The 27343-nt window shown below is 37.1% G+C and overlaps 1 protein-coding gene across 2 annotated transcripts in view; it reads right to left on the minus strand.

The window, feature by feature from the left end:
- Window positions 1-1169: 1169 nt before the first annotated feature.
- nptxrb (neuronal pentraxin receptor b) overlaps window positions 1170-27343 on the minus strand; it is a 27662-nt gene continuing 1488 nt past the window's right edge. The window contains exons 3-6 of one of the 2 annotated variants that reach the window (XM_030161919.1): window positions 19872-20280; window positions 16260-16501; window positions 7650-7829; window positions 1170-3286 (exon numbers count right to left, since the gene is read on the minus strand). In XM_030161919.1, coding sequence (XP_030017779.1) covers window positions 3041-3286; window positions 7650-7829; window positions 16260-16501; window positions 19872-20280 — 1077 coding nt within the window. In that variant the 3' untranslated portion in view covers window positions 1170-3040. Of the gene's footprint in view, window positions 3287-7604; window positions 7830-16259; window positions 16502-19871; window positions 20281-27343 lie in introns of both variants that reach the window. The other variant, XM_030161830.1, reaches the window with a different exon arrangement.

Here is a 27343-nt window from a genome sequence, read left to right on the forward strand (position 1 = left end):
AAACATTTGTATTTCTCATCATTGTTTTCAATAACCTGCTGATTTTAAGATTAGCATCTGCTTCTGTACTTACATGAAGTTAATGTTGGGGTCTGTTTTGTGGCTAAAGCGTGGTACACACATAAAGATAATCAGGCTGTTTTTGTCCTGATTTTCCCCCTTCCTGACCAAGGACACCAAACACCAGATTATTTTATGTTTTATAAAATTATCCTATACAATTATCCTGTGGTCTGAGGTGTGTGAAGGGTGAATTTGTCCTGATAAACAGCTCTGAAGTGGGTCAGGGCTGACAATTGTAAATATTAAACTTGTTCAATATTTACGGCCAAAAACCTTCGTGTGTGTGGGGAAAGCAGATGACTCCCGAGTCATGACTCTGTGAATTGTGACGTGGAATGGAATGTAGCCAATCAAGAAGCGAGTTGAACGGGGAACAAGGAAGCAGGTGTAAATAAAAACAAGCATGACCGAACTGAAACATAAAGTTCAGAGGACCTCAGAAATGGGGGACCAGCCCATGGAGTTGTGGGAAACCCGAGAATGTCTATTCAACGTCTCTGCCAAGTCGCACCACAACTGAAACAACATGTTGCATGTTGTGTTTTCCGGTTGTTGCTGTGTTTCTTTGTTTTTGTTAGATCACGTTTGATCACACAAGATTTCTGGCTTGGAGGACTAGACTCTAGATTGGGGGTGGAACAGAATCATTATGTGTGTGGTGTGTTGAGATTATCGGAGCACACCACACACAGTACGATCAAAACTGTTCAGTGCCTGATTTTTTATCGTCTTGTGTGGGGTCTGTATCAGATAAAAAAATCTCTTCAGATTTAGAAAATCCTTATGTGTGTACCCCGCTTAACAATGTCTTGGTGACCTACATCCAAAACGACAGCCCCAAAACCCTGACTGCTATGACAACTTGAAAAAATCCTGAAGCTCTTTCTAAGTTTTTTCAGCATTTCTCTTCTGCTCCTCCACAGAGGCAACACTAGCAACTATTAGAAATCCCATCAGATAACATCAAAAAGCAACCAGCTCCCAATATGAACTTCATGCAAGTTCATAAACATGCACAAATAATTTCTGATGTGCAAATTAGGTCAATGTCATAGGAAAATAAACACGGAAAGACGGCGTCAAGCTGTGATGATGATGGTCTTACGTAGATTTTTATTTCTGTTTTATAGTTTGGTTTGCAATGAGGATGGAAGACTTCATGTTCACCTTCAGGTAGTGTTGTAGCGCAGATCAGTCTTGGTCATTATGAAGGTCTTGCTACTGTTTTCGAGTCAAATATATTTATAACTAGTCTGATCTTCATCTTGAAAGAAGAGGTCTATAGGGATGTCACTGAACTGTGCTGATTTATTTCTTAGTTTCTTTACTGTAATTTGATGTTAAAAAAAAAAAAAAAAAAAAAAAAAACATAAGTGGAAAATATTGGAAGCTATACATTTTATCCACCTGAACTGCATGTTTAGCATGTTTACACGGTGAACATAGTTGCTAATCTAGAATATCTGCAAGATCTGAGACAGCATCAGAAATGTGAGGACAAATTATTGTTATTAAAGTTAGATTCTTGCCCAAGATTAACACTGACTATGCCACAAAAGGCTAATGGACATAAAATTGTGCCACCTTTAGCTAATTTCAGAGCTGTTTCAACCCAGCCTTCCCCCTGTGTGCTAGATAACCTTCCAGAAGTTGGTCATTATGTCATTGTTATGAAAAGAAAAGTGAGTACATATCAATCATCTACTTTTGATAGTATTGGAACAAACCTAGTTACCATAATGACCTTGTTTTCCATCTGGTCTGAGCTTAGTATCCTTTCTGGTCTTCTGGTGGAGAAGGTCTCCACTACAACACTACCCTCAGGTAAAAAATAAAGTCCTTTGCACTCATCTTCAATGCTGAATTAGATGTCATCCAAAATGGTCATCAATTATTCTTTGTCAAAATTGATGTGGCTTAAGTTAAACAAGAGGCATTCAATGTAGGTGCAGTTTCAGGACACCGGTACAAGTTCACATTTCAGTTGTTTCTGTGACAGGAAATGTGACTTTGCTGAAAACACATTTCTCATGCAGTTACATTTACATTTCAGCTGGTTTACATTCAAGGGTACAACACATTTTTACCGAACTGAGTCAGGTTTGTCACAATCTCAATGTCTGATCAACTGGTGCTGAAACAGAGTTTATTATAAAGTTGTAAGTTGTACATGAATGCACTGAGACTTGGCATCACAAGGCTGTGAGTGATGTGGGGGGTGGCAGACTAGCACAGAGCAACATTAGCAGATACATATATCACAATATACATTTAGAAGACCAATATTGTACCAAATCATGATGTGCAAATTACAAAATGTAAAGTACACAAATGTCACTCAACAGGGTCATATAGAGTTACTTATGAACAAAACTCCAGTTTCTAGTTGAGTGTGAAAACCAATGAAACCATAAAGAAGCAATGATTCAGCAATAAACACAACTATCTGGACACAATATGAGAAGAGACAAAACTCTGTGTTGCTTTGTTGCAAAATTAAGAAAGCATTTGATATGGCATCTTTAAAGGTTATTTATTAAATAACTGTACTTAAATGCACCAAAGCTCTCACCACCAAGTAACTGAGTAGGTTATTTCTATTATCTCTACTCGTCTAACTTCAGCCGTCATCAACCTGTTATGGAACATCCATCCATTAGACTCCTAGTCAACTTCGGTCAACTCATGCTGCTTTCACTAAGGTGATTCTGTGACTAAACTTACTGTATCTCACTGCAGTTATAAACACATGAGCAATAACATCAACACAGATAACAAAACAAATACACCGCTCGGAATTAACTATTTAATAGCTCCATCAAATTTAGCTCTGTTTCCACCAGCAAGCTTCCAATCCCCAAATAAACCAATATAAAACCCAGTGTGTTACACCTTTATGCTTTTCTTAAGTCTGCTACCAAATTGACCTTTAGAAGAACATGAACATTTTTGTGTACCCACTTCACCCAGGCACCCTTCACTGTTTGGGGCTGGAGGGGTTAGATCTCTGGGCAGCGTGGCAGGGGTCCAAAGACTCCTTGGTGGCTCCGCCGTAGACGTCCACGTCATGGTCGGTCCAGGGTGCGATGTTGCCCAGCGCTGAGGAGCTGCAGTCGGCCAGGGCAGCCACCTCTGCAGGCTTCAGCACACGGTCCCACAGATTGAACTGGGACAGCTCACCAACCAGCGCCTGCGAGGCATCGAAACGCCCACCCAGTGTGTCCTGAGGTAGAGGAGGGAGAGAAGGACGAAGGGTTCATACTCAAAAAGTCAGGAACCTTTGTAGGAAACGTACATTAAAACACTGTACATTGAGAGCTTAGACCAGTGTTTTTCAACCTTGGGGTCGGGACCCCACATGGGGTCACCTGGAATTCAAATGGAGTCGCCTGAAATTTCTAGTAATTGAATGTAAAAAAAAAAAAAAAATTACTAATAAAAGATATGTTGTAATGATTCAATATATATGTCATTATAATTAAAACACCACATACTTTTCCTTATAAAATTTTTAAAAAGGTGCATTATATACATTATATAGCCAAAATGTTGTCTAAAACTAATGTTTATTTGCAACATAGTATAACAAATGAATGATGATCAAATGATCAAACATGATCTACATGATCAAAAACAAATTAATTTTAGCAAAAAAATGTCTCAGTTTTGAATGTCTGGGGTTGAAAGAAATTTTTGACGTTAAAATGGGGTCACGAGCCAAAAAAGGTTGGGAACCACTGGCTTAGACTATCTACCAATCAGCTGTAACATTAAAACTGCGTATGACTTGCGTCACCAATTTTTTATCAGATCTGTAAACCCGAGTCATAACCTAAGTATCCCGAATCCGTAAGTCTTTCTGTGATTACTCAACTGAATGTCTTCCCTCACGGTGAACAATTTCAAAGTGTACTCCACCATAAACAATCCATTTGTTTACAAACAGAGCTGGTAAGTCACTCGGGCATTTTTGGAAATTTGTTGCGATGTGCATTGCGGAAAACAAATGGACTGTTTATGGTGGAGTACACTTTGAAATTGTTCACTGTGAGGGAAGAAATTCAGGTGCATAATCACGGAAAGACTTACAGATTCGTGATACTTAGGCTATGATTCGGGTTTTACAGATCTGATGAAAAATTGGTGATGAAAGTTATACGCAGCTTAAGACATATGACAAAAAAAGTAATAATACTGATTATCTTATAACAATGGCACCTTTTAGTGGGTGGGGTGCAAGGTTATTATCGTTAACGAAAACTAACGAAATGACGAAAACTAGAATTGAAAAAACCTTTTTGTTAACTGAAATAAATAAAAACTATAATTAAAAGAAAAAACGATAACTAATTGAAACTGTATTGTGTGCTTACAAAACTAACTAAAATGTATAAAAATTATGGATAAAATTCCCTTTGTTTTCATCTTTGTCAATTTCGGACTGATACAAAATTGATTTATTTCGCTCTAGCAACTTAAGCTAGCGGCACTTCACAGTCCGTCACTTGTCGTTTATAGTCGGTTTCTCGTCCCCGCTCTACCTGGAAACATGGAGACTAAAGTTGGGAGAAACCAGCAGAGTCCTGTCTGGGATTTATTTGAATATGACGGCGAAGAAGATAAAAGATACGACAAAACTAAAATTAATACTAAAACTAAACTAAAACTATGTATTCAGAAAAAAAAAAAGAAAACTAGTAAAAACTAGCAAACCTGCTCTAAAAACGAATTAAAACTAACTGAATTAGAGAAAAAAAAGTCAAAACTAAATAAAACTAAACTATAACAAAAAATCCAAAACTATTTGAACCTTGGTGGGATGTGTTATGTTCACACAGCCTATAAAAGTTTCACAAATCTGTTTTTTTTCCCATATGGGAGACATATCTGACTGTTTTATGACAATCTGAACAAATCCAATTTCTTTCATAACAAACCCAGGTCACTTTCATATTTGGTCCTAAATCGGATACATATCTGATGTTTTGCAATGTGACTGAACAATCTAAACGATCATCTGACTTTTATGTCGCTTCTGCGGTGGAGGAGGGACCTGGTGAGATCCATATTTACTTCATTAAAAACCATGCGGCATCACTTGAGTCACACATGAGTCTGATGGCATCGCATTTACACTATAATGTGAACAACCAGGCAAAAAAATAAAAATCATATTTGAGCAAAAAATCTGAATTTAGCATTCAGACCTGCAGGATGAATGTAGCATTAGGCAACCAGTTTGAATTAGTCCAAAAAGTTCATCTGTTGGAAGCGGCAAAATGAAAGTGAAAGGATCTGACTTTAACTCATAAAGACCAAGCACTACTTTTATGTCAGATCCCAAACGACATTTTGTCTACATCTAACCTTTCTTAAGTGATTTATCACCATTTATTTATTATATTATCCTCTGTATTTTGTATTTTATCAGTATAAATCAGGCATTTTCCAATATTTAACTCACTGATCATGTAGACGTTCATAAAAGCTTAGATTAGAGTTGAGGGTTATTATATCAAAAACAGAGAAAACTGCAGAAAAAGTGACTTTTTCATTCAAATATATCATTAACTGAACATAAAACAAATGTCTCCATCCACTCTCATTTATTAACTTGATGAGTTTTACTAATGAATCAATGTTGTAGACGATTCTGATGTTTCCATGTTCACTGTGGAGCCTCTGAATGTCCAAATGGGTCATATCTGATGGCATGAAAAGACGATAAACTGTATTTTACACCAATTATTTACATGTATTGACAGGATTAATGGACCAACAGGTAATAAATAGTTTAGATCAGCAGATGCTTTTGCTTGGTGATGGATGTTTGGGTCTTCATGGGTTAACAGTGGATAAAACTGTAGGTCCTGTTGAGTCTGCAGTGCTTAACGTCCTCCGAAAGTGGTCTAAGGAAAGGTAACCCAGTTTCAAGGACTTCAACCCAATTAAACTGTGGATATATAAGATTATTACCATCTGCTTTACTCTGTGTAGGTGAAAGGAGAAAAAGACATTGGCTGCAATAAAATGAACCCCAGGCTATGAAAAGGTCAGCTGTTATATGTTCATATTTGGTTTTGGGAGATAATACTTCAGCATGATTGGTTTAAGGCTGAGAGGAAATGTTCCAGTGTGACTGGTTGGGAAACGATGTATATTTTGAGCTTGAAGTATATTGACAAATATGGAATGATTTATAGGAGTGTATCCTAAATATGTGAAAACTCTGTTCATGCCATTTGATGTGAACCCGAAGCTGTTTAAAGGTATTACAGGAAGTACACATGACGACATCTTGTCACCGTTGTAATTATTTCTGACAGTAGGTTCCACTTTTGCTGCCAAAACAGTTCTGATATTTTCTGTGGCTAGCAGCAGATGGTGTTTCAAGTCCTTTAAGTTGCAACATGGGGCTTCTGTGGATTGAATTTGTTCCTCCAGTACATTCCACATATGCTTAATTGGACTGAAATTGGCCTGTCCTTCATTAAACCACTTTTGATAAGGTATTAACCACAGTAGACTGGGAAGATCTGCAACAACATCTGCAGTTTAGACTTACTCTGACATAATGACTTGGCCATTACTATCTGGCCCTGGACTAAGTCACTCGAAGGGCTTTCAGACAGACATGGTTCTGGTTCTGGCTCCATTCTATGGTCTCAGAACCTTGGTGTTTTCTGGCAAACCAGCGCACCCTGTTCGCACCAGTTTAGACAGAACTAACGTGGGAGGATATTACTCCATGTTTCTCCATTTTCTTCCTCTACTTCCCACTTGTCTTCACAATGTAGAATATCCTCCCTATTTTTTTTTTTTTATAATAAATAATTGTCTTGATTTTGGAAACAGGATAATGAAGATACATGTTTTTATGTCTTTTTATGGAATGTTCTTTGCGATGGATAGCATTTTTTATTTGTTTAAGTAAAGCTGTGGAACTCTCGTCCCCAACAGAGGACAAAAATGCATTGCTGGGTCTCAAGAGTTTATGACACACCCACTGATGATGTCATGGCTCAGGAGGAAGAACTACGTTTGGTGGGTTCCAGCTGAGAACAAACTTTTCAGGTTCCGAAACTATTTTTTTCATGCGTGGACTTGCGAGCCACTACAAAGTTAGGTTCAGGAACTGAAAACCTGGTCAGATCCTGATGCTTATACTTATGTTCTTGCTTCCAACACATCAACTTCGACATCTAAATGTTCACTTCCTGTCTGATATATCCAACCGCTGTAAGTAAATAATCAACAATCTTCACCTGTCATTGGTCATAATGTTATCGCTGGTCATTGGACGACAAGTGGACTAAGCCATTGTCGACTGTTGTATTGAAGCTTGGAATTTGGCGTTTTAACCATTGTCATTTTGGTGTTTTCAGAGAGTAGTGACTGGTAGAGGACTGAAACCAGCCAAACTTATGCTAATGTACTGAAAACACTGACCAACCACAGTTACTCTACCGAGGTATTTTAGCTACAATTAGCACTAACTCACAGGCCACATCATAGTACATAGTAATGAAATTAGTGCTTACACTAGCTAATGCTGCTAAGTGACCATCCACCTGTCCATGTCTGACCTGTTCCTGGCCCAGTATAAGGACTCCACCAGGTTTGATGGGATGCCAGGCAGCCAGTCCCTCTCCTCTCCCCTTCATTTTTCCACCCTGGTAGGCCTTCCACACTCCATCCCTCAGAGTCCAGCTCACACAGATGTGCTGCCACTCATCCTGTGGCAGGTTCAGTGGCAGCTGGGCCACCTGTAGAAACAGAAAACAGAGGTTTACACAGCTGCACATGCCCATAGGAAGTCAGATAATTATGCTCAATATTCATCAGGACCATTATGATGTTGGAACAATATGTGGTCATGACACCAGTGAGATTGACTGAAACTATATTAATTTACCTGTTCCTTCCGACGTTATTTGTGTAACTTTTCACCTATTTACCAAAACAAGATCTGAATCTTGTAACGGAAGTCCAGAATTAATCAATGACACTTCATTTAAAAGGTAAAAACCTCTAGTTTCAGAACATTTCCCTTTTTAGTATGTGGATAAAATACAACCTAAACTCACACACTAGTCCCATTAGCTCCACTGTTCAGGGGATTATTTCAGTAATTATGTTTTGTCATTCAGTAATTCTAAAATAAACTTAATGACTCAAATGCAAAGAACCTAAGGCAGTGGTTCCCAACCTTTTTTGGCTCATTCCCCCTTTTTAACTTCACAAATTTGTGGCAACCCCAGACATTCAAAACAGACTTTTTTTTTTTCTAAAATGTATTTGTTTTTGATCATGTAATCATTTGCTATACTATGTTGCAAATAAACATTAATTTTAGACGACATTTAATCTATATAATGTATATTATTATGGATGGAGGCAGAAAAGCCAGGTGTAGATTACTGTACAAAGTGAGAATTTTATTTTCCTTGGTCAGTCCAGTTTATATTTACGAGGGTGCAAATTAATACTGAAAAAACAATAACTCAAACTCTGAATTATGAAAGAGCTGCAGCATCTGAAACCGACCACAATGAACATTTGAAAGATAAACAGTACCACAGTGCTTCAGTTTCAGTTTCACAGTTTGTCATGTCTTTTATGGATGGTGATTGTCTCTGTCAACTCACCATAGATTTCTTATTAGTAAGTTTTTATTTTTATTTTTATAAATTACTAGAAATTTCAGGCGACCCTACATGGTATATCATGCCTATATTGTAGAAACTTAAATGTATTTAACATAAAATGGCAACTGGACCACTGGTGCTCCGTTGGGAATGAAGAGGTTTTAAAAGTGTAAAGAAGTGGTTCGTACATTACAAGCTTTCAATAAATGTGGATAAAGCTGAGCTTGTTTTATGATAAAGAAGAAAGAGTCAAGAAAAAATACCATAAAACTCACATGAAACTGAACTGAAACTGAGTCTCAGACAACTTATAGATAGATAGATAGATAGATAGATAGATAGATAGATAGATAGATAGATAGATAGATAGATAGATAGATAGATAGATAGATAGATAGATAGATAGATAGATAGATAGATAGCTTGCAATATTGCAGACTCATGGTCCACACTAAAAAGCAAACAGATAAACACAAACTCAATAAAAAACCTCTATACTCTCAAGAGGCAGTCATACCAGTGTTTCCAGAACTGAGACGTGTAACGTACAGCACTCTATGCAAGATTATTCAACAACAGTGTCATATTTAGGAATAATGTGGAACAGTTACTCGCCTTTGAACCTGCTGCTGCTAAAATATTACCACAGTGTGGCAGCAAATTTAGGTTCCAGTTTCACAGGGTGAGGCATGTTGATGCTTCTGTTGATAAGGTGCTAGTGTCATCACTGATTCAATGTCACTATGACTACATAATTCTATGTGGGTCAGTGGTTTGACAACTAAAGCTAGGAAAAAAACTGCAGGTGCTGTAAAATAACATTATAAGGGGTTTATTAAATGTATTCCAACTGGAAGCTGTGGAGGTAGAAATGAATTCAGAGGGGTAGGACCGCTGTCAGTACAGCTCAGAGTAGAAGAATGGAAGCTGCTGGATATACGCCTCAGTGGTTGTCTTCTAATACGTAAAACGTTCATATTCACATATGGACCCTAACTGGTGCCATTGTGAGGAACAGCCTTTGGTTATACATTATGTTGCTGAAATATAAAATTAGGGATTTTTTCATGGAGAATCAGAACAGATGTTTGCATTTTTCACACATTCTTTCAGTATTATTGATGTACGTCTTCATATTTTCATGTGTTAGTTATTTATAGGGTTGACAACTTACTGAAAACACCAACTACATCAATTATATTATTACAAGAAACACAATGTTATATTTGTGGGGCCCTGAGTAATTAATGTCAATAACAAACACTGGTCACCCCCCATTATTATTTTGTTTCATTGTTTTATTATTTTGTCTAATTGTTTTAGTTATTTACAGTAGCAGCTGTCGTATTTTAGGCATATTTTTGGGCACGCTAATACAGTTTGATACACGCATCGTGGAGGCGGTGGTCCCGAGGGGGTCCTCAGGTGGGACAGGAAGAGAAGCATGTGTTGTTAGTAGAAAAAACGTCTGAAGTGTATGTGTGATGTGCTGCACGGAAGAAATTCAAACCTTTTTTTAAAAACTCATGCACGCCTGGAACTCTGTTTGTGTCCGAGTGTGCAACATATTAAACACAATCAAGTAATTCCAGCTACTTAATAACGCATTACAAACCTAATAGCAAGGTTCTAATAGTTTTGGATTTTTCATTATAGTTTAGTTTTATTTAGTTTTGACTTTTTTTTTTTTTCTCTAATTCAGTTAGTTTTAATTCGTTTTTAGAGCAGGTTTGATAGTTTTTATTAGTTTTTATTTTCTAAATGCTTAGTTTTAGTTTAGTTTTAGTTTCTTTATATCTTTTCTCTTCTTCTCCATCGTATTCAAATAAATCCCAGACAGGTCTCTGCTGCTTTCTCCCAACTTTAGTCTCCATGTTTCCGGGTAGAGTGGGAACCAGAAGACGACTGGAAACCACAAGTGAACTCAAGTGACGGACCCTTAAATATCATATGGTGACAGCAGAAAAAATTGCTTGAGGGAAATAAATCGATTTTATATCAATCCGACGTTGACAAAGATGAAAACGAAGGGAATTTTATCCATAATAATAATAATAATAATAATTTTTATCCGTTTTAGTTAGTTTTGTAAACACACAATACAGTTTCAGTTAGTTATCGTTTTTTTCTTTTAATTATAGTTTTAATTTTTTCAGTTAACGAAAATGTTTTTACAATTCTAGTTTTCATCATTTCATTAGTTTTCGTTAACGATAATAACCTTGCCTAATAGTAATATCAAGGTTATAAAATGCACACCAGTCTATCTGGGCTAATTAGCATGTTAGCTAACAGGTGACATAATTCAGTCCAAATGAATGTTAACATCAGCTAATACAAATAAGTGACACCAGATATTGTAAATAACTACTTGTAAAATTCATGATAGAATCCTTTAACAGCCTTGTTAGTGTAAGTCCTTAAACACAACAACAGCAGAACTGCCTGTCACTGAGGAAAAAAAATAGTTTTATTCAATAAACAAGAGCTCAGAATGTCCAACTTGGCAGCCATGCTCAGCTAACACTAGCTGTCAATCAAAGCCCACACCAACAGAGTCACCTGTCAATCACAGTGGCCTCATTATTCAGAAAATTTAGGCTTAATATAATCAAAACAGGTATGTTATATTAAACCGTATCCCTGCTACAGTTCTAAACATAGGGGGACATGTAGTGTTTATTTGTGCTGTAATTGTATCTGTTTTAACATGGAGGTCTTTAGGGGTTGAATACTTTTCTGCACATTTTGAAGCTCTGATTGACTTCACTTCTCCACCCCAGAGACGTTTGGTCTGAACAAGTGGGAATATCAATGATTTAAGTCCAATAAAATGTTTCTTACCATCACATCTTCCACAACAAAAACTATCAAGGGACAGTCTGGTATATATGAAGAAAATAAAAAGCAAACATTTCATTTCAGCACTGCATTAAGCTGCAGTAAATCTACTCTTTGCAATTTAGTTTCTTTCTTTTGATATTTTTTTCATTATTCTCTTTTAAAAAAAAAGTTTTATCCAAGGGCACCATCTGTTTAATTTATACTTTTCTGTAGCAAAGGAAATAGATGTTTTTTGCCACTGACTCATGGGGATGAGACACAGTGAATCAACACCCACAGCCCTAAGGCAACTGCACGTCTAGAGAAGAAAAACCACAAATCTAATCAACTGTAATCCGTTTTATACTCGTTAAAATATTAACCGGTTGTTCATCACTGAGTCTTTTACTTTTTGTTCTCTTCGCAAGTCATGTAACACAGCATGAAAAAGTTAATCTTTTGCAAGAATTAGCATTTTTTCATCACTCATTTTAATTAGTGGATTAAAATGAAAATACAAACCGGCTTTTGCTGTTCTGCGGAGCAGCATATTAAAGTTAAGATTAATGTTCTTTTGGGGCCATGAGGGTTTATTAATTATGAGTCGACCTGCAGAATTATGAGTCTACAGGGTCAGAAATGTTAAGAAGAAGCTATTACAACTGAAATGCACAATACATGAGTTTTTTTCTTAAGCCATTAACATAAGCAATGTTCATAAGCAGCCTTTTGAAAGTCAAGAATTGTCTGAAAAAACAGACAAATGTTCAACATTCTTCAAGGTAAGAACATGAAAACATTGCACCCAGTCTTAATAAATCATGGTCTTAAAGCATAAATCAAGGTCTTATAATGTCCTACCTGGTTTTCTAACATTAGCAAAAGTAGAAACATAGACGTTGTACCTGTTCTGATACTGTTCCAGCCAGTCTTAAAATATCACAAGTGCTTTCAAAGATAAAGACATGTAAACATTGCACCTTGTCTTAAAACATTTCACTCTATTTTAAAATGTTGCAACAGGTCTAAAAATGCCACACCTGATTTTAAAATGTTGCACCTGGTCTTAAAGTTAAAAATGTACAAATGGCCGACTCAGCCTTAAAATGTTGCACCTAGTTTTAAAGGTAAAAGCATGCAGCCAGAGCACCTGGTCTTAAAACATTGTACCTGATCTTAAAATGATGTATGCATTTTTAAAATTTCTTCACTGTGTCTTAAAATGTCAAATCCAGTCAAAAAAGCTGCATTTGGTTTTAAAACCTTGTAACTTGTCTTATAATGTTGTACCTGGTTTTAAAATATCACATTCAGTACTTAAAGGAGAAATAAAAAAAATTTGCATCTGGTCTTAAAAAAAAAGATATCACATTGTTTTTAAGGTAAAAATATCTCAATCCATTTTATAACGTTGCACCCAGACTTAAAATGTTGTATCTGGTCTTAAGATGGTGCAGGTAGTCTTTAATGGTTGCACCTGGTTGTATAAATAAAAACATGCAAACATGTCCTCTGGTCTTAAAAGTAAAAAATATACAAATGTTGCACCTGGTCTGAAAATGTCCCACCTACTCTTAATATGTTGCATTTGGTCTTAAAACATTGTAAACTTGTGTTATAATGTTGCACCTGGTTTTAAAATATCACATTCAGTAGTTAAAGTAGCAATAAAGAAATGTTGCATCTGGTCTTAAAAAAAAAAAAAAAATCATGTGATTTTAAAGGTAAAAATGTCAAAAAAGGAAAAAGTCTTAGAAACTTGTATTTGGTCTTAAGATGTTGCACTTAGCCTTGAATGATTGCACCTGATTGTATAAGTAAAAACATGCAAATGACTCACTAGGTCTGAAGGTAAAAACAGTAGCTGGGTTACTGGCAAAATGTAAATTGCACAGTAGAAAACTGGTAATGGAAACACCAAAATGTCACAAAAACTGTCAAAGGTCGCAAAAAAAGTTTTACGCTCTCATGAGGTGGTTTCTGACATGTTTTGATATAGAAGTATAGCTTAAAAGTGTAATGGAAACACATTTTTGTGCATTTTCCCCCATCTGTTCACAGAGGTTTTGCTCAAACGTCTCGCCTATTCCCCTGTACTCTGAACAGGTGGCTCTAGTTTGTTTCAGGCAATAGACACTGGCTTTTGTATAGGAACTGCTTCCCGAGGGCAGGAAAAGTCTGGTGCCATGAGAAGTTCAATAACATCACACAGTTCATTAAACGTTGCCAGGTCTAGAGCTGCACAATATATCGTTTGAGCATCGTCATCGCAGTCTACGTGTGCGCATTAGTCACATCGCAGGTCCTGCAGCGTAGGAGGCAAATGAGCTCAACTTGTTCTAATCTAATTTCAACCTGTATACCTGACACATACTGGGCGCAGCCATCCACCAATCACAATCCTTCTTAATCAGTTTGCCGAAGCAGACCACGCCCCCGCACATGGAGTGAGTCTCTGGTAACAATATTGGAAAATAGGACCAATGGCCCTGTAGCTTACCTGCCAAATTAAAAGGTTTGGGAAATGTATCCAGATGCCATTTATTATCACCCAGTTCTGTGTATTTATTATATTACAGAAATAGCCCATGTTTTGGTCATATTCCGATCAGATCTGTAAAAAATTCAAATTCCAACTTGATATCACTGATACTGATTTATTGGATCAATCCACTTCCTATGTGTTATAATGGGAACATTTTTCAAAGTCGCACCAAATCCAGAATCAGATCTGGATGGAAATAATTTCAATACCTTGTGTTGACATCATCATAAAGAAGCTGTATACCAAGTTTGAAGTCAATCAGAACTGGAGTTGGGGAGAAAAACACGATTGAAATGTTTTCCCCATAAGAGCCCATGTTAAATTTTCCGTAAGTTCCCGGATCCAGAAGAAGATCCTGATCAGCATGTAGCCATTATGTTTTGGTCATCTCCCCATCAGGGCTGGACTGTAGAAATTTACACTGGATATCATTTATATTTACTGAGTTATTGCATCGATCCACTTCCTATCTCTTATAATGGGAAAATTATTCAAAGTCGCACCAAATCCAGAATTAGATCCAGATCCAAACTAGAAGCACTCGGAGAGCGCAGACCTCCGCCAAGGGTGATCAGTGGCCCCCCCCGTGGGCCCCCCCACCCCCGATCACCACCAAAATTTAATTATTTCTTCCTTATCCCATTTCCAACAAACCCTGAAAATTTCATCAAAATCCGTCCATAACTTTTTGAGTTATGTTGCACACTAACGGACAAACAAACAAACCCTGGCAAAAACATAACCTCCTTGGCAGAGGTAATAATTTCACGAACTTTCGTTGACATCATTATAAAGAAGCTGTATACCAAGTTTGAAGTCAATCGGAATTGTAGTTTCGGAGAAGAAGACAATTGAAATTTTTGTAACAGACAACAGACGACAACGACGCCGACGGACGCCACATGTCGACAATAGCTTACTGCCTGTCAGCTGGTAAGCTAAAAATGAGCAACGAACAAGAGAAAATCATCGAAAACAAAGACTTGGCACCAAAAAGAAACGCAACATCAGTTATCAATTATTTGATAACTGATGATACGGAAACACGTGTTCTGCGTCGACAGTGTCTTGCACCTGTCGACACAACGGGAGGAAACACAACGAATTTGTTTGACCATTTACGTCAGCACCACATATCCTATATCCTCTTGAGTAGTTTTTCATATCGCAATATACAGGGTGTACCAAAAAAATGTATACACACTTTAAATAATTGTAAAGTAGGTATTTATTAAAAAAGAAAGTCTCATTGTGTGAGGTCTGGTGAACGTGGAGGGGATTCAAACCCTTCCATTCAGTCCACCTGTTTGTCCAGTTCACCAGACCTCACACAACTAGACTTTTTTATGGGGATACCTAAAAGACAAAGTCTACGCTATGAGACCTGCAACAGTCGCTGAATTGAGAGCAGCCGTTGAACGTGAATGCACGCAAATACCAAGGGAATTGTTTGGGGATTTGTGCGATTCCATTGCTTTGCGTTGTCAGCAGTGTCTGGAACAGAATGGACGTCAGTTTGAGAACAGGAGGTGACAAAACAAGAAAATGATGTTTGTAAATTCGATTACATTTTGAAAATCAAATGAATTTGAATAAACACCTACTTTATAATTATTTAAAGTGTGTACAAATTTTTTTTGGAACACCCTGTATATCGCAGGGTTAAAAAAAATTGCAAAGTCAGTTTTTTTCCAATATCGTGCAGCCCTACCCAGGGTCCTTTGGAAATCCTGGATCCACAACTCATTGGTGAATTCCTGATGTACAATTCTCTCCCAGAAATCCATTCTGCGTGGCTTCTGCCATAAATAAGGACTTTGCCTTGGGACCATTATACGTTCCCTTCTTCTTTTCTGTAAGATCGTCACTGCAATAACAGTAGATGAACTGACACTATAGCGCAAACACCGTGGAGGTTTGGCATGAAACTCAGCGCGTCCATCTTCCTTAAACGAGCGTCTTGCGAGAACTATACAGTATTTTATGAGAATTACAACATGTCGTAAGATGGGACTTTACTAGAATCACGCATCAGAAGCAAAAAACACTCTTCAATGGAAACACCTACAAGTTTGTCATAGTTGTAGACATATTGCTGTTATTTTGCGGAAAACTGTAATGGAAACCCAGCTACTGTTGGCCAATTTTAGATTGAGTCAGTCAACATCCAAAGGTCTTACCTTGTCATTGATGAGCAGCTCCACGGGGTTGTGGACTCCCTGTAGCAGCACCAGCTCATTAGGCTGACCCGGCACTGAGTAGGAGAAGGGGGTCCCGATCCCCCCCTCTTTAGCCTTCAGCCATACACAGGCAGTGAAGGCGTACATCTCAGTTATCTCTTTCCTAACCAGGCCATACATGTAGTTGGTTCGCATGGGGAAGGAGAGAACAAAGCCATCTGGGAATGAAGGCTCTGTCAGAGCTTTAGAGATACACATAAAGAGAAAGAGAAAAGAGAACAAGAACAAAACAGAGAGTAGACAGACAGGCAGGGGAAGAAAATAAAGAGGATGAAGAAAAAAAAAAGAAAGGGAGGATGTGTTAATGGCCAGTTTCTACAAGGGCAGTGGAATTTCTCTTTCTTTGGCTTATCACCATGAACACAAACACCGTCTGAGAATCTGTGGCATGAGTTCAAGCAGCAGTGTTAATGATCAGTCTTTCTAACTGGAGGCCACAGCACTGCTCTTAAGGCAGAGGAGATGTAGAGGTAGACGACAGAAGAAGAATGACAGAGCTAAAAAGCAGCAGAGAGAGACGCTATTCATTCCCTTCCACCCCTCCTTTCCTTTCACACCTCATGAACTCTCAATCTACCGCTGCTCTCTATATGAAACATCCTCCTGCAAATCTCTCCGAATGTCACAGCTAGAGAAAACTTACCTCCTGGTATCTCGACTGCCTGAGTTTAAAGAATAAACGTCTTCATAATGTGACACTTCCTGTATAATATCTGGACAGGTTTTTCACCTGATTGGACATGACTGGGAGAAAAAATACTACCCAGAGCTCTTCATCTCACCGTACTTCCTCTCTAAAAACTAAAAGATGCCTTGGATTTTGTCACCCTCCTGGCTACGAGACAACTACTGACCGTCTAGAGTTTCCCTGTGGATAAGAGAAATACTTTATTTTCTTAAACTGGAATAAATCAGACTTTGATTAAGTGGAGAATACGAGGGTTAGATTTGAGTGATGCTAATGTACTGATTTTTAACTTCCTCTACAGACACATTTTTGTTGATGACCAACTTGTGTGCATGATATTCTTGTATGGTTGTAAATTTTGTTTATCTTAATTTTTCCCACTTTGTTTAAGCTCTTAAAGGTAGGGTAGGCAATTCTGGAAAAACAGTTTGCGCAAGCTACATTTTGAAAATACACAATTTAAAAGTCTAAACCCCTTTCTTCAGACTTCCCCCTGAAGCCACATCTCCATTGTACTGATTGTACTCGCAAAGGGGGAGGGGGGAGGGACAAATTGCAGTTGAATTTGATAGACATATCACTATTCAATCATTTTGATGGGTCGGTTAAAATGACTGGATGGTGTTTTTTCAGTCCTGTCCATTCCACAGGTGACTAAATTTTTTTTAATTTTTGTGTTAGAGCATTTAATTAATTGGTTGCAGTCGGGGTGTGAAGGAGATTTTAACCCTTTCATGCATAGTGGTCACTACAGTGGACAGCTATTCTACAGCTGTTCTTGTGTATAATCATGGGTTTTGTTGTTTTAGTTCCGTATCAGCCAACACAGTGGATGCTGGTGTACCATCCCATACACTGACATTCAGACCATTACTGTGACTTTGGTGTTCTTAATAAACCTGATCTGCACTAACATGTTTTAGTGTAAATATTTGCTAACTGTTATTAGACTGTAATTAACAGTTATCTTAATCAAAAGTTTTTTTGTGTGCATATTATCTCCATGAATTGAGTAATAACTAGTATTAGAATATGTTAAAATATAAGAAAACATCAGATTAGCTGCATTAAAAATGTTTTTATGTCATCATTTTTGCACTGTATATCACTTTCTGATGATTGTTTCTTACCTTCAAAAATTAAAGGCATGGTGTCCAGCTGAGTGGACATTTTTGTGGATTGAAAAAAATTTCAATGGCATTGTTTTTTTTCATGCCTAAAGAGGAATAAAAACACTCAGGAAAAAAAAAATCTCAACTAAGGTCCTTATAATTCATGCATGAAAGGGTTAAGCAATATCGTAAAAAATGCTCCAGGAAAACATCTCCTTCCCCATCTTTAAGATGTTGAGTTATGTGTCTTTTGTTGTCTAATGTTTCTAAACTATACTGTCATCTATATAAAGTATCTACATGATGCTTTCGTGCAGAAATTACTGTGGGATAATTGCTCCCAAACAAATACTGTGCCCAATTGTATTATTTTGAGTAAAATATATATAAATATATATATTACAGTTGAATGATTACTTAACCCATAAAGACCCAGTGCTATTATTGTCAGTTCCCAAATGAATTTTTCTCTAGATTGAACCTTTCTTAAATGATTTTTCACCATTTATTATAATATTATCCTCTGTATTTTGCATTTTTTCACTGAAAATCATTTTCCTGTATTTAATTTTCTGATCATTTAGATGTCCATGGAAGCTCAGATAAAACTTGAGGATTACTATGTTGAAAAAAAAGTAAACTGGAAAAAAGTGACTTTTTCAGTCAAATATATCAATAACTGAACATAAACCCAGTGTGTCCATCCACTGTCATTGATCCAACTCCATGGGTTTTAGTGGCGAATCAATGTTATAGAAGATGATGGTGTTTCCACGTTCACTACGGAGCCTCTGAACGTCCAAATGGGTCATATCTGATGACCATGAAAAGATGACAAACTGTATTTTACACCAGTTATTTACATGTGTTGACAGAATAAGTGGATCAACAGGTAATAAACAGTTTAGATCAGTGGTTTTAAAGTGGTAAAACATTTTAGATCAGTAGATGGTTTTGGTCGCCAGTTGCTGTTTGGGTCTTTATGGGTTAAACACAACTTTACTGATGATTGGATATTTTAGCATAGTGTCCAACAGCCGCTCTCCATAAAGATAACATGATTTATTTAAGAAAACTTCACCAAAAATTTAAACTGTAGTGAATGTTACACCTAAATAGTAATACTAATTGTCTGATAATGTAGAAAAAATACTAATTTATCAAACAGTCCATGTAGTTCAGGGGTGTCCACCTCCGGTCCTCGAGGGCTGGTATCCCACATGTTTTAGATATTTCCATCCTCCATCACACCTGGAAGCCATTACATTGTAATCATTCTTCTGCAGAGCTGGATGATGGGCTGATCATTAATTGAACCATATGTGGCTGGAAGAGGGAAATATCTAAAACATGCAGGATACCAGCCTTCCAGGACCAGGTTTGGACACCCCTGATGTAGTTATTTTGGTTTTGTACTATAGAGCAGCTACTTTGGAGTAATTATTGCAAATATTATAGTTTTAACTGAAGCTGCAATTAAAACCATGCGTGAAAGTGTTAATATAAATCTATGTGATGCTAATGTTGCTGATGATTTCAGGTAATATGATTCATGTGTGTAATATCTCCATTTTATTCGTCTTATTTTAATCTGCAGCTCCCTCTCTGCTGCTGCTGACCCAGTTCTCACTGCTTATTAAAGTTTCATCTGAGCTTTCTTGTCTCATGCTCTGATTTACGTCAGCTTAGCTATACTGTTGTTTACCCCCGTTGTCATCCACCCCACACCCCCCACACCCCCTCTGGACTCACTGTGCTCCAGCTCGGAGACGCGGTGGTTGACCGTGTCGATGCCCTGGTTGATCTTCTCGTGTTGTCCCTGCGTCTCCTTCCTCATGGCCTGACGTTCCTTCTCCAGCATCTTTATCTTTCTCTCCAGCTCCCCCTCCAGGTCCTCCACCCTCCAGGGGCCCTTTCCACGCCCAGGGGTGCCCTTGGCCGGGGGTCTGGGTCCGGGGGCAGCTGGAGGGGCTGGTCGGCGGCCACCTGGTGGGCCTTGGACAGGTGGAGAGGAGCCACTGCTGGTGGGTGAGGCGGGGGCTTTGCCGGCATTAACAGGTGGGCTGCTACCACTGCTACCACTGCTGCTGCTGCTGCTGCTGGTGGTTGAGGCCCCTGCAGATGTGTCGGTGAGATTCAAGGCAGCAGGGCCAATCTCCGCCTGTAGAAAGAGAAGACAGGACAAAACAAATGATCAGAAAAGAACTTATACGAGGAACAGGAACCTGAGAATTGCTGTGAAATGGGAGCTAACAGAATTGGGTTTTATTTATTGTTTTAATACTTGTGTGTTGGGCGAACACACTGGAAGCTTTATCTCTTTAGGTCTTTTTTCATGTGATTACTGGTGGATGACGAAGGATTCAATATGAAGAAAATAAAAGACAGGACAGCAAGTGGAGCAGCATCACCCATCATCACCGTGATATTGTAAAGATTTACTCTGTATCATAAAAGGCCTGGTTTCTCTGGTGATTTAGTGGATTTCTCACAGAGGTTTGGCCGTGACAAAAGGATGAAAATAGTGTTCAAGGTAAAACAATGCAGACATTGCACCTGGTTTTAAAAGATCCCACCAAGTCTTAAAATGTTGCACCTAGTTTTAATGGTAAAGAGGTGCAAAAATCTCACAGGGTCATAAAAATCAGGCCTGGTCTTAAAATGTCACATCTGTTTTAAAACACTGAACTAAATCTTAAAGCATATCCAATCTGAAAATGTCCCACTGGATCTTAAAACACTGCACCGGGTCTTCTAATGTTACGCCTTCAAAAGTATTCAAATATCACATAGTAACATAAGTCTTAAAACATCACATGTGGCTTTAAAAGTTAAAGATGTGTAAACCTTGAACTCAGTCTTAAATGGTCACACCAGATCTTATAGGTGAGTACATATAAACATATCACCTGGTCTTAAATAAATCATAGTCTTAAAATCTTTCACCTGTTCTTAAAATGTTACACCGGGTCTTAAAATGTTGAAATTCGTAAGATTCCATACATGGTTTTAAACCTTACACCCAGTCTTACAATGTTGCACCATGTCTTAAAATGCCAAATCCAGTCTTAAGAAGTTGCATCCAGTTTTAAAACATTGCAACTTGTCTTATAATGTTCTACCTGATCTTAAAATATCACATTCAGTAGATAAAGCAGAAATACATTAATACAAACACTGCATCTGGCCTTTAAAAAAAATCACATGGTTTTAAAGGTAAAAACATCAAAAACCATCTTAAAATTACAGCCAGTTTCAAAAAGTTGTATCTGGTCTTAAAATGTTGCATTTGGTCTTACATGGTTGCACCTGGTTGTATAAGGAAAAACATGCAAAGATCTCACCTGGTGTTAAAAGTAAAAAATACTAATGTTGCACCTGGTTTGAAAATGTCCAAACTGGTCTTAAAACATTGCACATCATGTGGTTTTAAAGGTAAAAAAATGCAAACGTCACATACTGTCTTGAAACGTTTTATGGAGCTTGAGGTTTACGTTGCACAAAATGTTGAGATGGCAAACAAACTATGGCGGGAAAATTACACTCAAATGTTAGTGCAGGTTGCGAGTGTTTTTCATGGGTTGATCTCCATTTTGAGCTCTGGAATACACTTTTAATTTATTGCTATGCACTTTAGAAATAAAAATTTCTTGTTATTTATCGGTAACTTTTATTTTTTTTTGGGGGGGGGGTTCTTTTTATCAGTATTTTATTATTTTTTTATCAGTATTTTATACTATTTACTAAATGCTGCTGACAATCAATGTTTTGTTTGTGTATTTTATATGCTGAAATGACAAATAAATTTGAATCTTGATCTTGAAGACATACATTCCCACCCTGTACTCTTCCAACATTAACCCATAAAGACCCAAACAGCTCTGATCTAAACTGTTAAATACCTGTTGATCCACTAATCCTATCAATATATGTAAATAACTGGTGTAAAATACAGTTTGTCATCTTTTCATGGTCATCAGATATGACCCATTTGGATGTTTAGAGGCTCTGTAGTTACCGTGGAAACACCGTCATCTTCTAAAACATTGATTCACCAGTAAAACCCATGGAGTTGGATCAATGACAGTGGATGGAGACACTTGGTTTATGTGCAGTTAATGATATATTTTACTCAAAAGTCCCTTTTTCTTCCATTTTCTCTGTTTTTGATATAATAATCATCAACTTTAATCCGAGCTTTTATGAACATCTACATGATCAGTAAATTAAATATAGGAAAATACCTGATGTTCACTGAAAAAAAAACACAAAATACACATGATATGATAATAAATGGTGATAAATCACTTAAAGAAGTTACATATAGAGAAAAATATAGAATAGAATGCCTTTATTGTCATTATACATATGTACAATGAAATTAAACATGTTTTGGAACTACCATAAAAGTAGCACTGGGTCTTTATGGGTTAATATTTTAGTACGTGTGATCTTATTTAATCACTTTTATTTCATTCTTGTCTATAACATTCAATACAGTTCTGTACTTGAGTGTAATTTGAGCACCTACATCCTCAACTGGCCATTCAGAAAAGGTTTTGCCATTACACATATTGTGACTGTGATGGTTTATTGACTGGTAGAATTGTTAATCAATGACTGGAGACTAACTGGTCGACGAGGGGTAGTGAAAACGCTCTACTTATGTGTAAAAATATAAAAAGGCCACAAGTAACGGAGCCTGTTCCATATGTGTTTTAGAAGCATAAATAACACTGCTCTACAATTTCTCAGAAAATATCTGCTTCAGACATTAAATGTGCTAACTTGTAAATACTTTAATAGGATGAATCAGAAAACAAATGACAAAAGTGCTGGTTAGCTCATGTTTTCAATATACAGGGTGGAGAAGCAAAATTTACAATATTTTGAGGCAGGGATTGAAAGACAGTGTATGACCAATTAGTTTATTGAAAGTCATGAGAATTTATTTGCCACAAGAAAATTTACGTAATAGAAAATGTTTTTATTCTATGTGTCCTCCTTTCTCAATAACTGCCTTCACACGCTTCCTGAAACTTGCGCAAGTGTTCCTCAAATATTGGGGTGACAACTTCTCCCATTCTTCTTTAATAGTATCTTCCAGACTTTCTCGTAATAGTTTTGCTCATAGTCATTCTCTTCTTTACATTATAAACAGTCTTTATGGACACTCCAACTATTTTTGAAATCTCCTTTGGTGTGACGAGTGCATTCAGCAAATCACACACTCTTTGACGTTTGCTTTCCTGATTACTCATATGGGCAAAAGTTTCTGAAAAGGTATGGATAATAGTGTTAGGTATGATTATGACAGCAATATATGTTTGGTTTCAAAACAATTGATGTAGTGCCTGCTGAGAAAAAACAACTAAATGTTCATTGTAAATTTTGCTTCCCCACCCTGTATATGATGGTGTGTTATTACATATATGTTGTTTTTTGTACATTTATACAATAGAATTATAAATGTCCCACTAGAAAGAACCTGAAAAGTGAACGTATTGCAATGCGCACTTTTACACAGAGATCCTGGAAAAAAGGTGAGATGGTGATCCCACCTTTTTTCCACCTTTCCACAGCCAAGACACAGGAGTAGCAGAGGTGAAACAGGCTGGACTTTTACACAGCGGACCTGCGTTCCAGAATCAAAGGGGCGGTGATATAGCATAATGTATAGTGCGACGTATACTTGCACATCGGAAATACCCTAAGCATAGCGGTGTTGCTAACATCTCCGTTCACAAATGTTAGCATGGATAGAATCCTTAGCCCGAAGTGACAACAGCTCGTGGATCTCAGTGTCTCCTCAGTTTGACGTCTTTCTGGTGACGTTGATATGGTTTTTTACTGTACACAACCCACGCTTATTTTTAAATCCCCCCAACACGGGGGTCGCACATGCAATATGTTATCAAAATGACACCTTGGTTGTGGAACGAAAGGTGTTTCTTTTACATAGCGTTCCGGAGTCATGATTCCACCTTTATCACAGCTCTGTTACCACCTCCAGAGGCGTCACAGAGCTGTAACAGAGGTGGGACCAAATGATCCACCATTTTGTTTAAACAGACGTCATTCCAGAATAAAGGTGAAATATTCCCTTAACAGACGTGCTGTGTAAAAGGGGCTACTGTCTTGAGGCAGATCTGTAGCTCTGAGACAAACATTCCTTTTGAATAAAACCCATTCTCTCATTAATTCTCTGAATTTCACAATTTGACCCAAGACTGTATCTGTGAAACTACAACCAACTAGCACTTTATTAGTGACTCAAATATGGTAAAGTTTAACTACTTTTATTCTGAAAGCATTTTACTTGATAATCCAAGCACTTAAATATTCACTGTTAGTTTTAAAATAAAGCAAATCTGCAGGAAAAGAGGTAAAATTATGAAGCAGTAGTATAGCCAGAGGTGTTATATTGATGATAGTAGTAGCCAAGCCGTGGCAGCATTAGTATTCATAGCAGAAGTTGAAAAAAAAGAAGGCGTTAGTGAAGCGGCAGTAAAGGCAGAGCTGCTGCTGTTAGTGTGTATGAGCGGCTGCGAAGATGATAGCTATATAATATCAGGAGAACTGCTGAGGCAGGACTGGATATGGACATCCAGGATATAAATTCACACTGACACAGACAACGTTGTAAGTGGCTGTGCTTGGAGAGAGCTGGTAGTGATGCAGCAGAACGTCTGCACACGCTCAGAGCGCTGAAAACCTGACCCCCCCCACCTCACCCCCACTCCCCCAGATGCTATTCTGTCCAGTGGAGCTTCATCTTTTATTTATGTCTCCATCCTTCAGTTGGATGCAGAGGTAGAGGGTAGAGGGCAACACTGTAGAGGGTGTGTGTGGGGAGAGGGGAGGGGGGGGGGGCAGCAGGTGGAGAGATTTCCCATGGGTGATTATAAGGAGTGTGTGCAAGACAGGGGGAGCACCTCTGTCATGAGTCAGTTGACAGAAACATGACGAGGTGAGGAGGAAGAGGAGGAAGGGCGTTGAGATGAAGAAGCTCAGCCATATACGATCATTAAAAGCAATTCAGTGGAAGAGCTGTGCAACACAACGATATATATGATCATGTGATCATACCTGTCGGTTCATATTATTATCGTTCACATCACAAGATGCAGATCGTGCAGCTTATGGTGAATTCATGCTGAAATTCACATGTTAGTTTAAAAAGATAATTATGACAACAGATAGAGCTATAATATTATTCCTGTAACGTTTTAAGGCTGATTCCTTTTCCTGGTTGAAAGTTGAAGAAGCCAAACAGTAATTTATGGTTTTGGATTATTAGCAAAACACATAATGAAACAAAAATATTCAAACAATGTAATAGATGTAATATGATAAAAAAGATGAAAATAGAAAAGACACAAATGAACACAAATATGACAAAACAAATAAAATGGCTCAACAAAATCAAAATAATGTAAAAGTCTATTTGTTTTTTTTTTGTTTTTTTGTTTTTTATGGTCAGAACATGATCAACAGTAAAATATTTCATGAATCTAGACTGAACAGTTGAATGTGATGAAGTTTTGTTTATTATTTTAAGCCACTTTTTAATTTAATGGACAAAACAACCGTAATGACATGTAAAATTACTTTAACATCTAGGCTCCTGTGATGGATCTGTATCTAAATCTGTTCATTTTGAGCTTTTTTTATTTATCTTTTTTTGAGCAGTGTAACAGTACATACAAAGGAACAGAATTACGGTGCATTCATTATACATTGCCTTTTATATAATTTTCCCCCATGCCCAAACCAACCCCAAGGCCCTCTGAGAAGGGGCAACAGCAGAAATAAGAACATTATAACACAGTCTCTGAGCAGGAGAAAATCAAACAAGTACAAGCAGCATCAAATCTGTAATGCACAAGAATATTAACTAAGCTAATGGAAATAGAAGAAAGTAAAAATAAATAATAGAAATAATAATAATAAAAAAAGTCCTGTGCTGACTTTTTTTTTTTTAAATAAGACATTACATAGACGTATCAAATGTGACAACAACTGGTAGACAGAATGAATTATGACAAAAAAACAACACCTAAACAATAAGAAAATAGAATAGGGTGGAGGTGTGAGAGGTCAATCTGAAGGCAGTGTTTGTAAAGATCGAAAATAATCTAAAAAAGATTGTCATTTATTACATTTTGAGCTTTTTAAAGTGTGTGGATGATTCCTGGTAGACATGTGGTGCACTGTAAAAAAAAAAATGACTGTAGAATTAACACTAAAAAGTTGTAAAACTGCAACATAAAAAAACTGTAAGTGACAATATGATGCAAAGTTGTTAATTTGAAAAGATTTTTGTGTTAACAATTAAATCAAATATAGCTGTAGTTTTTACAGGAAGAGTATGTGAACAAAACCAGATTTATATGTAAAATGATGTATTTCTATTGTTTTTAGAAAATAAAACTGTAAGTTATAAAAAAAAGTAAACATTTAACAATGTAACATTTTAAACTTGTAAATTAATGGGTTGGTAGAGTTGGTAGAGCGTCTTGTTCAATAACCAAAGGGTTGGTGGTTCGAATCCTGGCTCTGACTGTCCATATGTTAAAGTGTCCATGGAAAACACTGAACCTTAAATTGCTCCCAGTTGGACCTGGTGGATTTGGAAAGAGCTTTGGACACCATGAAGGTGGAGAAAATGTGCTAAATAAGTGCAGTCCATTTACCATTTAAATTCAGTGTTAAATCTGCATGTTTAACCCTTTCATGCACAGTGGTCACTCCAGTGGACAGTTCTTCTCCAGCTGTTCTCTTGTATATTCAATGGTTTTGTTGTTTTAGTTCCATATCAGCCAACACAGTGGACACTTATTCACCATCCCATAATAATACACTGACATTCAGACCATTACTGTAACTGTACTGTTCTAGATAAACCTGATCTGCACTAACATGTTTGAATGGAAATCAATTGTTTTCTGTTAGAAAAAAAAGTGTTTTTTTTTTGCATATTATCTCCATGAAAAGAGTAATAACTAGCATTAGAATATATTAAAATGTGAGAAAACATCAGATTTTATTTTATTTCATTGTGTTCATATCACTTTCTGATATTGGGTTTTAAACACATTTCTTTACTTCAAAAATTAAATGCACAGACATTTTTGTAACTCCATGAAAAAAAACCCAAAAAAAAACCTTGATCACATTGATTTATTCATGCCTATGGAGGAATAAAAACACTCAAGAAAAAA

This window comes from Sphaeramia orbicularis, chromosome 1 (assembly GCF_902148855.1).
Source record: "Sphaeramia orbicularis chromosome 1, fSphaOr1.1, whole genome shotgun sequence".
Taxonomy (NCBI): Eukaryota; Metazoa; Chordata; class Actinopteri; order Kurtiformes; family Apogonidae; genus Sphaeramia; species Sphaeramia orbicularis.